The 15,359-nt window shown below is 35.8% G+C and overlaps 1 protein-coding gene and 1 pseudogene across 1 annotated transcript in view; both read left to right on the forward strand.

Annotated features, from left to right (window-relative positions):
- The window catches only part of LOC144963266 (TATA box-binding protein-associated factor RNA polymerase I subunit A-like), a 105,553-nt gene that overhangs the window by 89,664 nt on the left and 530 nt on the right, over positions 1 to 15,359 (forward strand). The window contains exons 2-6 of the mRNA XM_078897138.1: positions 2,024 to 2,165; positions 3,628 to 3,770; positions 8,525 to 8,677; positions 10,812 to 10,869; positions 13,830 to 13,953. Coding sequence (XP_078753264.1) covers positions 2,063 to 2,165; positions 3,628 to 3,770; positions 8,525 to 8,677; positions 10,812 to 10,869; positions 13,830 to 13,953 — 581 coding nt within the window. The 5' untranslated portion in view covers positions 2,024 to 2,062. The remainder of the gene's footprint in view (positions 1 to 2,023; positions 2,166 to 3,627; positions 3,771 to 8,524; positions 8,678 to 10,811; positions 10,870 to 13,829; positions 13,954 to 15,359) is intronic.
- Positions 4,920 to 7,454, forward strand: LOC144963503 (uncharacterized; annotated as a pseudogene).

Raw genomic sequence — 15,359 nt, forward strand, 5'->3', positions numbered from 1 at the left:
GATGTTCTTAATGTTTGCATCTCTTCAACTCTTCTGTACTCTGTGAAAAATAATTAAATTTTGGCCAGAAAACTCGTTCTTCAATGAATATCAATCGAATAAAATGATCCTCATCTTGTCAAAAACTCTAAAACCTGAGACTTCATCTTAACTAAAACTCTCAAACTTAAAACCGCAAGGAAGTCTCAGGTTTGAGAGTTTTTGACAACGTGAGGGTTATTTTAGTTGATCAATATTTGAAGGACAAGTTTTCTGGCCAAATTTGTTAAAATGGCATTTTTTTCAGAGTATGACAGAAATATGGCTATAACATTGCCTGCATCGTATTATTTGTGTTGTTACCAACAGTGTGAAGTATCGTGATGATTACTTGATGACTTTCTCAGATTTTAGTATGATAACAGTGGTCAGCACTGTGAAGAGACTTGTTATTCTACTGGTTGGTGGGGAATTGGACCTGACAAGTTGTTAATCAAAACCACATTGCATGAGTTTCAGAAAAATCGCACTGAAGATTTTTGTAGGGTGAAAAGTTCAGTATTATCCCTGTATTATGTATGGATTTATAGGGGCAAGGTGTTTGTATAAATGTGTTATTTCTTGATTCAATTTAGTCTATGTGTACTTATGAGTATTTGAAATGTGAGGTCTTTTGTTTTCATTGTAACTTGACGTACATCTATCCCATAGAAACAGAAATCATATGAGAATAAAGATGAAGTGTCAGAGAAATAATATAATACATAACAATAGTTAAAGATTATAACGCAAATGAATTACAAATGATTACATTTGATCATTTTGATGGAATTTTGACGGTACTGGCAGTAGCTCGTTGACCCCTGCTCACCAGGTAGTATGACCTCGTGACCGACTGTCGGTGAGAGCAATGTACTCTACAACTAAAATGCAAGCTATTTTCCACCGTGTACAATATATTTTGAGTTATATAGGTATAAAATGTCTCATACCCTATTTCTATCCGATGGAGTGTAAAACCACCCCATGAGAATAAAGAGAAAAAAAATAGAATATTCCTATTTGAATCCTGTGGGGTGGTTTTACACCCCCTACCTTACAAAGGGAAAATATGAGACTACACCTATTCAAATCCAAAGGGATTGTTTTACAACCCATCATATGTATATAGAAAACATGAGGCAATTAAATAAAATGCCTACATTATAAACAATCAATAAATAGGCAATGCTTTCATAAACCTGTTTTGATATTATATTAATATATTATTAATATTATTAATATTATTATTATTATTATTATTATTATTATTATTATTATTAGTAGTAGTAGTAGTAGTAGTAGTAGTAGTAGTAGTAGTAGTAGTAGTAGTAGTAGTAGTAGTAGTAGTAGTAGTAGTAGCAGTAGTATTGTATTATTATTATTATTATTATTATTATTATTATTATTATTATTATTATTATTATTATTATCATTATTATTATTATTATATTAATAGTAGTAGTAGTAGTAGTAGTAGTAGTAGTAGTAGTAGTAGTAGTAGTAGTAGTAGTAGTAGTAGTTGTATTATTATTAATATTATTATTATTATTATTATTATTATTATTATTATTATTATTATTATTATTATTATTATTATTATATTAATAGTAGTAGTAGTAGCAGTAGTAGTAGTAGTAGTAGTAGTAGCAGTAGTAGTAGCAGTAGTATCAAGTAGCTCTTTTCATATTTTACTAAAGCCACCCCATGAGATAGGAATAGGGTAACTCGCATTTTTTCTTATCATGGAGTAGGGGTGTAAAACCACCCCATGGGATATGAACAGGACTATGAAAATTGGAATAGGAATAAGGTTAATGGCCAGATACTCATTTTGCACCTGAGTGCAGTGAGAAAATATGAGCAAAGAGTCTTTTCCAAGGACTCAACTATGCGGCGAATGAGGCTCGACCACAGGACTTTCCGATCTGAAAGCGGATGTCATACCACAAGACCACATAGCCGCAAGAAGTGAATGTGTTCTTTATTCTTTTTTTAAAACCAGGATTTCGGCGAGTTAGAAGAGAGACGACAAACCACAAGGATGGATTACTTAAAGATTATTTTTCAATCCTATATTGGTTTGATTTATTATTTACTTTGGAAGGCAGAGATTGCTGAAAAAGACACGGATGATATTGAAACAGGTAAAAATATTACTAGAATTTATTTTTAAAAACAGACAAACTTGAGCTTTTATACAGCGCAATATCCACTAAACATGCTACGAGTAGATAGCTTTACAAGGGGTCCCTAGCCAACAGAAAGATTTAACATTTACGACAAGACTGTCTGTAAGATGATTTAAAAAAAAAAAAAATTCGGACAAGAGACAATGCTGTCAACTGCCAGATACTCATTTTATACCTGAGTATGGTGAAAGAATTTGTGAGTAAAGAGCCTTTCCGAGTACTCAACTATGCACCGCTCGGGACTCGAACCTAGGACCTTCCAACCTGAAGGCGAGTGTCATACCACTAGACAACAGAGCCGCACAGGATTATAACGTGGCACTGCACTGTAAACTAGGGGTCTCAAACACTATGTTTATCTCTATGTCCAAAAAAGAATTGTAATGTAGCCTAATTAGACGTCATGCCTCGTTCTACATTTTAAGTGTTAAAAGAACAAAAACTAAAAAACAAACTTGAGCTTAAATATAGTGCAATATCCACTAAATATGGTCAAAGCGCTTTACATAGGGACCTGACCACCAGCAACATGTAACATGTAGAATGAGAATTGACTCCTGTTAGGCGATATTACCATTTTTCCGACAGAGACCACTGTTGACGGCCAGGTACTCATTTTACACCTGAGTATGATGAGAGAATGTGAGTAAAGAGTCTTTTTCAAGGACTCAACTATGTGCTGAGCGAGGCTCGAGCCCAGGACCTTATGATCCGAAAGCAAGTGTCATACCACAAGACCACATAGCCGCGTTGTTGTTGGTTAGGAACCCCTTGTAAATGCTTTGACTGCGTTCAGTGGATTTTGTGCTTTATAAAAGCTAAAGTTTGATAATATTCACAGCATGTGATGTGCAGTTACCTTGTCAAATATGTTTTAAAAAAATATGATTTCTAATGATAATAATAATATAATTAAAATATATTTATATCGCGCCAACCCTGCTTTGCTGTAGCCTTAGGCGAACATTGGGAAGAGAGGAAATCATACATGCTACACTTAACAATTACACAAATGTGAGGCTGGCTGGGAAAACCCGGGAGGACGCGGCAAGCTTCGATTCGAGATATGAGCCAAAATCGAAGAGAAAGTGTTTCCCATAGCAACAAATTTTATTCAGAAAAAAATTCATAACTTGGGTTCTTATAGACATAGAAAGAAAATTTAAAGCGATAAATGAACAAAAAGATGTGGTCTACACCACTGCATATATAACTCAATTTATGAAACGTGTGCGTTTTTCAGTGTGTTCTCAGCCAGCCACACAAATTAGATATATAGGCTAAGTATACGTTTAAAAGTTCTATTCATAAAACTATTAGATCTAAGTAAAAAAATTATGTGATGTCACTATTTTTTTCTCATGCTGTAAAATCATTGATTCAACAAAGTTTTGGTTTCTAATCATTTGAAAAAAAGCTTTAGATTTCATTTCATCGCAACTGAGTCAAGGGAGCGTGCACCAGACGTCCGATGCAAAAGCTGAGAATGCCGTCTACAACATGTCTTATATTAGAGGAGTTCCAGGTGTTTGGGACATTTTTATCGTCAAAGTTGTTGAGGTAAAGATTTTCATTCTTTATTTTATTTTTAAAATGATAACGGTGTTGGTTGGAGGTGGAGGAGATCTGTGTAATATTTTTGTCGTGGAATCTACAAAAGCGGCTATGTGGTCTAATGTTATGACACTCGCCTTCAGATTGGAAGGTCCTGGGTTTGAATCCCAAGTTTGGCCGCATAGTTGAGTCCTTGGAAAAAGCTCTTTCCTCACATTCTCTCACTGTACTCAGGTGTAAAATGAGTACCTGGCCGTTAACGGTGTTGTCTCTGTCGGAAAAAAATTGTTATATCGCCTAACAGGCATCATGTCTTGTCTTACATGCTGTTGACCCTTTGTAAAACACTTTGAGCACGTTTAGTGGATATTGCTCTATATATTTTTAAAAAGCTCAGGAAAGCGTAGATTCAGAGTGGCCAACCTTCCCGATTATTTCGGGAAATTCCCTAAATGGATCCACCGTTCCCGATGTCCCGAAACTGCGTTTTTTTTCCCGAAAAAAACCCATCGTAAAAAAATACGAATTGCGAATGAAAATCTGTACGGATTTTTTTCAGTACTCTTTGCCTAGTAATCGTGTGTAGCGTCGATCGTCTTCTGGGTATCGATTATGCTCTATACTCTATTATTATAATAATCAAATTTTAAATCTAGCTACTCGACTTTTTCCTTCGATACGGACATACTTGGTGTTCAAATTTGAGTTGCTCGTTTTTATCTCCCGAAAGTGGAGTGTTGATTCTTCTTTGTTCTTGTTGACATTACATTGCCGCCTTTGCGCATTTGCTGTCATATTTAACTTCGTTGACGATCCTTGCTTAGTGTTTTGTGTTTCCCAATGGATTTTTCTTGAAAACTGCGTGATTCATCTATCGTCTGTTATCTGATGTGACTTTTAGATTCATTTTTGGCCACTGGTACATCTACTTAAATACGTGTCTAACTAAATATATCTAGATCTAGATAGACTAGTCTAGATATTCTAGATCGAGTTATGGCGATCGAGAATCTAGAGATCTACTGATAATAAGCACTAGGATGAAAATTGAGACTTTCTTTTTTCTTTCACTAGCAATTCAGGAGGAGTTTGTATTTTGAACATTTTATAAATAGTATTTGAATAAATGCTTGTGGAATTTGATCAGATACTATAATGGATAAATTTTTGAAAAAAAGATCCCAGCCTTCAGATGTAGATCTAGATCTAGACAAACTTGAACACCCACCACCCAAAAAGACAAAACCTTTAACGAAGTTAAATGCAAATCATATGAAAGAGTTTCCATTCATTAAAACGTCAAACAAAGGTGACACTTTTGGTTTCTGTAGCGTGTGTAATGTTGATATCAGTGTTGGGAGTGGTGGGAAAGATGATATTAAAAAGCACACTGGTGGACAGAAACACCAAATTGCGCTGAAGGAAGGCAAAGCAATTCAGCCAGTCACTTCATTTTTTGGGAAATTAGATGACATGAGCACCATCAGAGCTGAGGTTTTGTGGACCCAGTTTATTATACAAAAATCCCTGCCATTAAGAATCAGTGATGATTTTGGAAAGGTGTTGAGACAGATGTGTCCAGATTCTGAAATAGCCAAAAAATTTTCCTGTGGAAAGACAAAAACCAAGTCCATAGCTGATTGTATTAGTAAAGAAGTTACGTCGGAGTTGGTTGAGAAAATGAAACTTTTCCCTTTTGGTCTAGGAACTGATGGAAGCAGTGACAATCACAACAAACTTTATCCCATTGTTGTCACAATTTATTGTACGGAACGTGAAGAAGTTGTGACCGAACTACTGTCTGTTCCAGCCTTAGAAGAGTCATCAATGGCAGTAAACATCACTAAGTTGATGCTTGATGAGCTGCAAAAGTACAAGATTCCCATAGTAAATTGCATGTCTTTTATGTCTGATAACGCAAATGTTATGGTTGGCTCAAAAGGAGATGTCAGTGTGCTACTGAAGAAAGAGCAACCAAATCTGATAAGCCTGGGTTGTGGCTGCCATTTCATTAATTTGTCAGTCAAGAAAGCCATAAGCCAGTTGCCTGTGAAAGTGGATGAATTGTTATCAGACGTGTATTATTTTTTTTCATCATTCTGAAAAAAGAGTTGTTGAATTCAATAAAGTCCAAATGCTGTACAATGATGAAACAAAAAAAATATTAAAGCACTGTCCAACAAGATGGTTATGCTTGACAACATCACTGGAAAGGCTTGTAGAGTTGTGGCAATCTTTGTTGGATTACCTGAAGAGACTAAAGTCTGAAGAAGATGCACTTGCAAAGAAAAAAGAATTATCCAAAAAACCCCAAGATGTTTTCTGAGCAAGTTGTCAATCAAATGTTTAGTATTAGTAAACCAGGGACATCAGCCATTGCTCAGTCTTCTCAACATAATTCTCAATCTCAGTCCTCAAGACTTGATAGGCTTGTTTCAACTCTGAAATCAAAGAGAGCACTAACCTACTGTTCCTTCTTACTGTGGATCATGCCTTTGTTTGATAAATTTAACAAATGTTTACAAAAAGAAGAACCACAAATACACAAACTCAATGATCTGTATTTAGCACTGTTCCGTGAATTACTTACTAAGTTCATCAAGCCCAAAGTTATCAGTGCAAAGTCTTCTCACCTGACCAGTATTGATTTTGAGGCAGAAGCTAATCATATTCATGACAAAGACCTATACATTGGTGAAATTCCTTCCAGATTCATAAGTGATTTGAAGGCTCAGTCAAGAAGTGAAATCATCAGTAACATAAAATCATCCTACATTGCTGCTTTGAAGTACATGAAGAATAATTTTCCATTAAATACAGACACCCTTGTCCATGCCAAATTTGTGGATATCCATAAGAGGGCAGAGCATTCCCTCTCGGATGTACTCTACTTTTACAAGAAAATCCCTGCCTCTCTCAAATGCTCAATGGATGTACTGCACTCTGAGTTTACAAACTTCCAATCAGCTCCACTTAATGCTTCAGTGCTGAATGAGCCAAGATGTGATAGACAATGGCACCAGCTCCATCACTACATATGTCCACTAGATGGAAGTAGGCCTTACCAGAACCTGGGACAGCTAGCCCTGAGTGTTCTTTCAATTCCTCACAGTAATGCAGCATCAGAGAAGATATTTAGTTTGGTTAGGAAGAATAGAACTGAAAGCAGATCTCAGTTGAGCAATGCCACTCTAAACAGTCTTTTAGTTAATAAAGTTAGGGTCTCCTCATCAAGCATGCCACCTGTCCAATTGACTGACAAGTTCTTGCAAAAATGCAAGAGATCCACCATGGATAGCTTGCATTCAGACGGCAAATAATAGCAGTAAACAAAGCCTGTTATCGTGTACATAGTGTAAAAAGTATTGGAGTGATGCTGTGGTTTCAATGTGTGTGTAGTTTTTTAGTTTTAAATTGTCAAGTCATATTTATTAATAGAATAGAGGCTGTGACTTCTGCACCAAATTCAATAGAGAGCATAATGCACCTCCTAAGCTTGGATAGAGGATACATATGTCAAAAGTTACCCCTTTCACTTCCAAGGTTTACAGGTATGTCAACTTAATGTCTGTTTTCATTTTCATTCTTTGTAAAGTATTAAATTAGTATTAGGCTGTGTATTACTTCACTCTTAACATTATTGTGCGGTAACCAAAAATTTTCCCTAATTCAGTTTCTGAAAAGTTGGCCACCCTGGTAGATTTATTCTTGTCAATGAATGAAAACCTTGGTATAAAAGGCTAGACAAGGAAGGGGGGGGGGGGTGCCATACCAATTGTGTCTTTGGTTCAATTCTCATTCCTCAAAAGTTTTTTTTGTCTATAGATAGTATATACAAAACTATGTGTAACCTTGAATGTTTATAGTCTGGTTAATACAGTTTGGTGAGAATTACTCATAAATGCAGATGGCAAAAAGCAATAACAAAGACCTGAGTGACGTCAACTTCATTCCATCTATTTTGTTCTCTGGCACTTCTCTACTCTATTCATTGTTGTTAATGACATCAGTAGCTGCTCCTATCACTTTCACTTTCAGAATGAATATCGAAACTTACACAATGTCTGAATCGTCTTTATGTTATTGTTACATCCCATCATTGCCAGGGAGTGCCCGGTTGAGTCCAATGTTAACCGAATACCCTTTGGGTCGTTAGATTTTCTAATATTTTTTGTGACTGCTTAACCATGGTATTTCTGGGTGGGGTTTCTGATCTCCCATAGTGGGCAGGGCACTTACTGTGTCTTCTATCTCCCTGTATCTGTTTTCCAACATACTTTCAGTCTTTGTCTTGGAATGAGATTTCTTGGTTTTGTCCTGGTCCTGGTCGGATACCCTGGCTGAGAGGGAAACAGTCAAATGTATAGTTAGTTTTGGGAGATGATATTTTTTACCTTGTAAATCATCTCTCTGTTATGTACTGTTATTAGTATTATATGATTTGTAAACTTTTGAGTGTATTCCTCTTAGTGGGGACCTGTGCTTGTGTATGGATGAGACTTTTAGGTGATCTCAAATTAAGTATTTTGATAGTGTGGTCTTGGAATCTACATGTTTCCTATTTGAACAAATTCCTTTTTGTCTTCCCTTTTCTTGGGTGCTTTAATAGTAATTCTAGAACTATTTACTATCCGATTCTCTTCCTTTTTACTGGCGCTGATATGACCTTAATAGTGTATTGCAAGCGCCGTAAAACCCTTAAAAACAAAAATAAAACAAACAAACAATCAGGGTGTTTCATATCTTTGTTTGAATGACAGATACACGAGTTTAAAGATGATTTGGAAAATGCACGGTCGTGGTTGAAAGATTACAAGCAGCAGAATCAAGACAACCTGAATGCACATCGATATTGTTACAGGTTTGAGATGAGACATAATGGAGAGAACGATGTGAAATTGGAAAGCTTAAAAGTAAGTTGCACAGTTTACACTTTTCTACACCAGCATACATGCCGAATCTTACGAATTTTTCGTAATTTTACGAATTGTAGACAAATTTCATGGCCAAATACGAAATTTTATGGAAAATTACGAATTTTTAATTCTTAGTAAAAATAATAATAATAATAAGAAGAAGAACAACTACTAATACTACTACTACTACTACTACTACTACTACTACTACTACTACTACTACTACTACTACTACTACTACTACTACTACTACTACTACTACTACTACTACTACTACTACTACTACCACTACTACTATGTTAATGATGATAATAACAATAATAATAATAATAATAATATTGTGGTTGTTCATACACAATTTCAGAAATTACGAATTTCCTTGTCAAATTACTCAAAATTGACATTAAAATTACTAAATTTGAAGTTTTCAATTTGGCAAGTCTGCACCAGGTTTGAATTTACTAGTGACACTAGGCTGCTAGAAGCTGTGGACTGTAAAAAGTAATAAACAAAAATGTATATAACAGCTTCAAAAAAGAACAAAACACCAAACACGGAATGTTTTGGACTCAAAACCCTTCTTCCAGCCAACAACTAAAAACAATAAAGACATAAATACATTACTAAATTCCAAATGGAGGACAGAGATGATCTAAAAAATATCGATTAAAAATATTTGTCTCTAGGTAATGATCATCAATCAAAAGAAGAAAATTTCACACAGGCATAATAAATTATGCTTATTGAGAATAAATTTATGAGTGCACTTTTGTATTAATTAGACGGGCTTTCGGCTAGGTGCACATTTATACAGGTCTGATATATGGGTGTATTGAAGTAAATAAAGATCTGTATATGTGTTTCATCGACTATTCAAAAGCCTTTGATAAAGTACAACACGAAAAACTATTCAAAATTCTATCATCCTTGGACATTGATGGTAAAGATTTAAGAATATTACGGAATTTGTACTGGGAACAAGAAGCAGCAATGCGTGTTGACAACGAACTAAGCAGTTTTACACCTATTAGAAGAGGAGTTAGGCAGGGGTGTGTTTTGTCTCCAGATTTATTCAAGCTCTATAGTGAAATGATATTAAGAGATATCGAACATAAGAAGGGGGTGTGTATTAGAGGAAAGAATGTAACAAATCTGAGGTATGCAGATGATACGGTTCTACTGGCAGAATCTGAACATGAACTACAAGAATTACTGGATGTTGTAGTCAGGAGTAGTGAAAATATGGGACTGGAACTGAATATATCTAAAACAGAATGTATGACGGTATCTAAAAATAATAACCCACCAGCCTGTGTAATAACAAGCAGAGGACAAACAATACAAGTTGAATGTTTCAAATATTTAGGCTTCAATGTAACATCCAATGGAAAATCAGATTGTGAAATAAAGAAAAGAATAGGTATGGCGAAGAATGCATTCAACCAGCTGCATACAACTATGAAAAACAGGAATATTAGCATGAAAACAAAAATCAAAGTCCTGGATTGCTATGTACTGTCTGTGCTGCTATATGGTTGTGAGAGTTGGACCTTAAACAAGACCATGGTTAAAAGACTGGAGGCAGTGGAAATGTGGTTTTACAGAAGAATGATGAGGGTGTCATGAATGGAAAGGAAAAGAAATGAAGAAATTTTAGAAATGGCAAACAGAAAAAGATCACTGATAACAAAAATCATCAAACGCCAAATGGAATTTTTAGGACACATTATCCGCCACCCTGGTTTGGAAATACTCGCCTTGACTTGAAAGATGAATGGAAAAAGAATAAGAGGAAGACAAAGAATAACGTATTTGAAAGGGATAAGAACTTGGACAGATGAAGCTGAGAAAGGTGGCGCTGCTTTAATAGAATTGGCAAGAGATAGATCAGCTTGGCGGAAGATGACCTCCGACGTCTGCTTCAGATATGGAACTACATGAGATGAGATATATGGGTTTGATTTAACATTGGTTTTAATGGACAATATTTTGCTTTGGTTTGAGAGTATTTCCATATCAATAACGAGCCCAAACAATTTGGGTTATCAGACCTGCAAATAAGTAAACATTGCCTTTAGCCATTGAATCATGTGTGTTTGATTGTTTTAGATTTTATTTTTTTTTTCTGTAGAACATCATTAGACTGGATCCAAGCAATCCTCTGGCCTTTGACCTTTACAAACATTTAGGTAAGTACATACACTACAACTACAGCATGGGTGTTTCGAATGCAAGATTTTCCCAAACTCATTTGAGTGTCCTGTATTTTTTCTTTATCTGTCATCTGCATTTTTTGCGGCCGCAAATATCAGGCCGATCCGCAAATTTTGGCAAATTTCCCAAAATTGGCAAATCGTGGCAAATTTTTGGAAAATTGGCAAATCGTGGCAAATTTTTGGAAAATTGGCAAATCACGTGGCAAATTTTGGGAGAAAAAAAAGAAGCGAAAACAAAATAACGAAAAAAAAGTGCGAAACTTGAGAAATGTTGCATCTTTGCCTGGGCCCAAACCAAGGGAAGCTACTCTCTACGGATAATGATCCTTTAAAATCTTTGTAACAACGCTAGCCTCCTTAAATGTAACAAATTGTCTTTTTTATATATATTTTTCTGTATCGCATGTTAATTTTTACTGAAACGCTTAGTTCTCGGCAAATTTTGGTCTTTTTGGCAAATTTCTTGGCAAATTTTGGGGGTTTTTTGGGCAAATTTTGGCAAATTTTAGGTCCCAATTTGGCAAACAATTCGGATGACAGCTTTATTATTATTTGTTATCATTCCATTCCTTTCTCGTACTAATTTTTACCCCGAACACGGTTTGTTCAAAATAATTTCACCCAGCCAGCGTAAAAAAAAAAAAAAGCAATTAAAGTTAAAGAATTTTTTATGCGCCCGGTGATTTCGACCACTGATGATTTACTGTGACATTGACAGTTACGTATATGTTTATCGTTTTCAGGTGTGTCTACCACTCACACACTCCATCGCCGTTTCGCGTCACCGAAACCTCTCGACTTATTCTTATCACTTCGTCATTTGTTCTAATTTCAATGTCAGGGGCCATGATTTGCAAATGGTTGACTACGACAGTAAATGAATGTTGTGATATGGAAGCTGGAATAACCCAGATTAGACCTGTAAATTCTCAGTCAATTAACTGAAATCAGTCAATTTGTCAAATTCAAATATTTAAAAAAAGGAAAGAAAGAAATAAATAAATAAAAAAAGAAAGAATTCACAAATCGTAGTCCATGACGGTAAAGTAATTAGGAGTGTTCCACAGCGCTACGCATAGCTCATGGGGACCGTTTAAATTAACGATGTATATATTGCCAAGACTAAGCGACGCTTTTTATAAAAGGCGTGTCTGAACACTTCCCTGAGTATTTTCACACATCTTTCGTTAAATTATTTTTTCACTTTCCAAACCCGTCGTGATCCCAACTGTAGCCAATTTTAACTGAGCCACCGAGCGATAAATTTCAGTTTCATCTAAGCCAAAATTGACCACATTTACCTGGCAAGTCTCAAAAGTATGATTAAGTAAATTGCGAATGCCGGAAGTTCGTTATGTAGACACCTTCAAATCGAAAGTTAGGATAGATTGCTAGAAGCACATTTCGATTGCCTCACGTTGTAAACAAACTGGTTGACCGTTTCTTCACTGATTGAGTACCTGATTATAAGGAACAATGGTAAGTGGCCTAATTAATTCCCATGCAAATCAGGACGTTTTCTGCCATTGTTTTGCTCAAGCCCAAGCGAGCTTGCTGTTTTGTGGCGATTTACCTTCATTTCGATTCTTTGAATTTTTCCGCTACGCCTGCCGAAGTTTCTTCTTGATAATTCACTTCTACAATACAATAATTCAGTGTATTGGCCTGAAGTCATATTTATTTAAGTTTTTTTTTTCTGTCATTTACTGATTGAAAATCAAGTTTGCTCATTGCTACATTATTCTAATGTTCTCACAATGGCTGAGCTGTTCGTGGATCGCAATTCAATTCAGACTTGTCGAGCATCGATAAAGATGTGAGGAATAAATTCAATTGGTCATGGCTAGAAGTTAAAGATGATAATGGTGATTATTTTTCTGACTATGTCAAAAAAATTCCAGAGGCAGGAATATGAATTTGATGAAGTCATCTTTACCTATATGAATGACATGCTTATTTAGCATTCCTGCTACATCAAATTATGGCAGTCATACTTCCAGTAAGAAATAACACCCACTATTTTAATATATTGTATTTATCACTCTGCTCTCCAATGATGCCCTTATTTTTTTTAAAATAAAGAATCTTCAGTTTGTCGAAGAGTTTCAGTCAATTTTTATAGAGCTCATTTACAGGTCTACCAGATGTCAGCCACGCGCAGCACCACAAATTGAGCTAGGGATAGGTTGCTTGCTGAAGACCACATAACGCGATGGAAATTTGAACGAGGTATCCTAGCTTTTAGATGGGAAGGTCCTGGGTTTGAGCATTCACTCAGCGTATAATTGAGTCCTTGGAGAAGGTTCTTTATTCACATTCTCTCCCCGTACTCGGGTGTAAAATGAGCACCTGGCCGTTAACAGCGTTGTCTCTGTCCAAAAAAATTGTAACATCGCCTAACAGGTGTCATGTCTCGTCCTAAATGTTAAATGTTGCTGTTGGCCAGGGTCCCCTTGTAAAGCGCTTTGAGTGGATATAAAAGCTCAATTTTTTTTTTTTTTACATATTTATCAGGGATGCCCCTTTTCAAGGAAATCTTCTGGCTGAACATGGTATTGGTTAGTTGATTCTTATAAAGATTTTTCCAAGATTTTTCTACACAGAAGCCCTACAAATTTTCTCTATCGTCTATCTGGAATTTAGTAATGTATTTATGTCTTTATTGTTGGCTGAAGAAGGGTTTTGAGCCAAAAACGTTATGTGTTTGGTATTCTCTTCTTCACAATGTTTTTTAGCAGTGGTCCCATAATTTAGAAGTCAATCTATATCTGGATGTGAGCCTAAAACAAGATAACATACAATCTGGGTATAAGTATAAGAGTATAAGTTTCCTGATCTACTACTGCTCATTTCAAATTCCTGATTCAACACACTGAACGAAAATTATAAGAATATTGATCATTATCATTAACACATTTATTTTTTGCCTCCAGAGCCATCAGACCCGGAAGCTATTTCAGTTTTATTTGATTATCTGGATTTTGACCACTGCAAAAATGATCTCCAAGCATGGACGCTGCTCAAAAAGCATCTTACAGATGAATATAGAACGTCTGTGTAAGTTAAAGTGTCTTTTTTCTTCTTCTTGTCTGGTGCTAGGAAAGCAAAGAAAACTTTCTTGGCTTGAACTGCTAAACTAGCAAATCACAATAAGATAAAGATCTGAGCAAGTGTGTATGAAAGGTGCCAGACCAAGCACCTTTCATACACACTTGTTCAGATCTTTATCTTATGCTGGTGCGTGCTCCTTAATTTCTTTAATTTGAAAATCACAATACCTTCCTCACTGTCACTGTCAACTTTATGACGTGTGTGTGTAGGTGTGCGTGTGAGTATCAGAGAGTATGCATGGGTTTTCGGAACTGTTAAGTAATGTCATCTTCATTTTGATGTTTGTTTATGTATTGCATTCTTTATTTCAAACATTGTAAACCAAATTATGACAAATTGTCATTTTTTGGACAATCAAGATTCTTCTTCTTTCAGCTTATCCCACATGTTGCAGGGTTGCCATCATAATGAATGCCACATCTCCATGCATCTCAGTTCATAGCATCACCTTCTTCCAGGCCCAGTTCTTTCATATTGTCCTTTACCCTTTCCAACCATCCAGTCTTTTGACAGTAAAGATTATATTATATTAGTAAATTAAGTGGCATTACCAAGTATCGAATGTCATTTATGCATAAATGTTTGTATTTTAAAATAGCTCTGTTCCGTGGCGGGTTTAGAGAAAATCACATTTCCAAGAATTCACCAATTTACTTGCGTTTCAAAACCAAAATCTCCATTTTATACCCTGTGAGATGCCAATGTGTGTGCGCCCCTATAATATCCGCCATTGCCTATTGACATTAGCGCCTTACCCAAGGACTCAAGGCAAATGTCAGTTTGTGATTATTATCTCTAATGTGGTCCTTGACCCCACTCTATATCATTTTTTTTTTTTTTTTTTGCAAAATGAGTCATTTACCGGAGTCAAAGATGCCATATAGATTTCTTTGGCTACTAATCCAAAGATCTCATTTTGTTCTGCTTTATGTAAACAAATTGCCTTCTTTGGGGGTTTTTTTTTTACCCCTTTCTTAAAAACTTTTGCCAAATTTGAGTGTTGTTGTAATTCAACGATATTCCTAGGAGTCTTTAGGAGTTTTTGACAATGGAGATGATCTATATTACCTTCCCATGTGCGTGAGGTCATTGGTCACATTGCAAAATGTGCTCAAAGTGACCTACGTGATGAAAAGTGTTCACAGCTTTTGAAATATCTAACATCACGATAGGTCATTATGTTCAACTTGACACATAGGCATGTTTACAACTTTCAGAAACAAACCAGCCTGTTTACATATGACACTTGCTTTCAGATTGGAAGGTCCTGGGTTCGAGCCTCGCTCGGCACACAACTTAGAGAAGGCTCTTTCCTCACATTCCAAATGAGTACCTGGCCATTAACAGTGTTG

The sequence above is a fragment of the Berghia stephanieae genome, chromosome 1 (assembly GCF_034508935.2).
Source record: "Berghia stephanieae isolate SIO BIC M18660-M18661 chromosome 1, UCSD_Bste_1.3, whole genome shotgun sequence".
Lineage (NCBI taxonomy): Eukaryota > Metazoa > Mollusca > Gastropoda > Nudibranchia > Aeolidiidae > Berghia > Berghia stephanieae.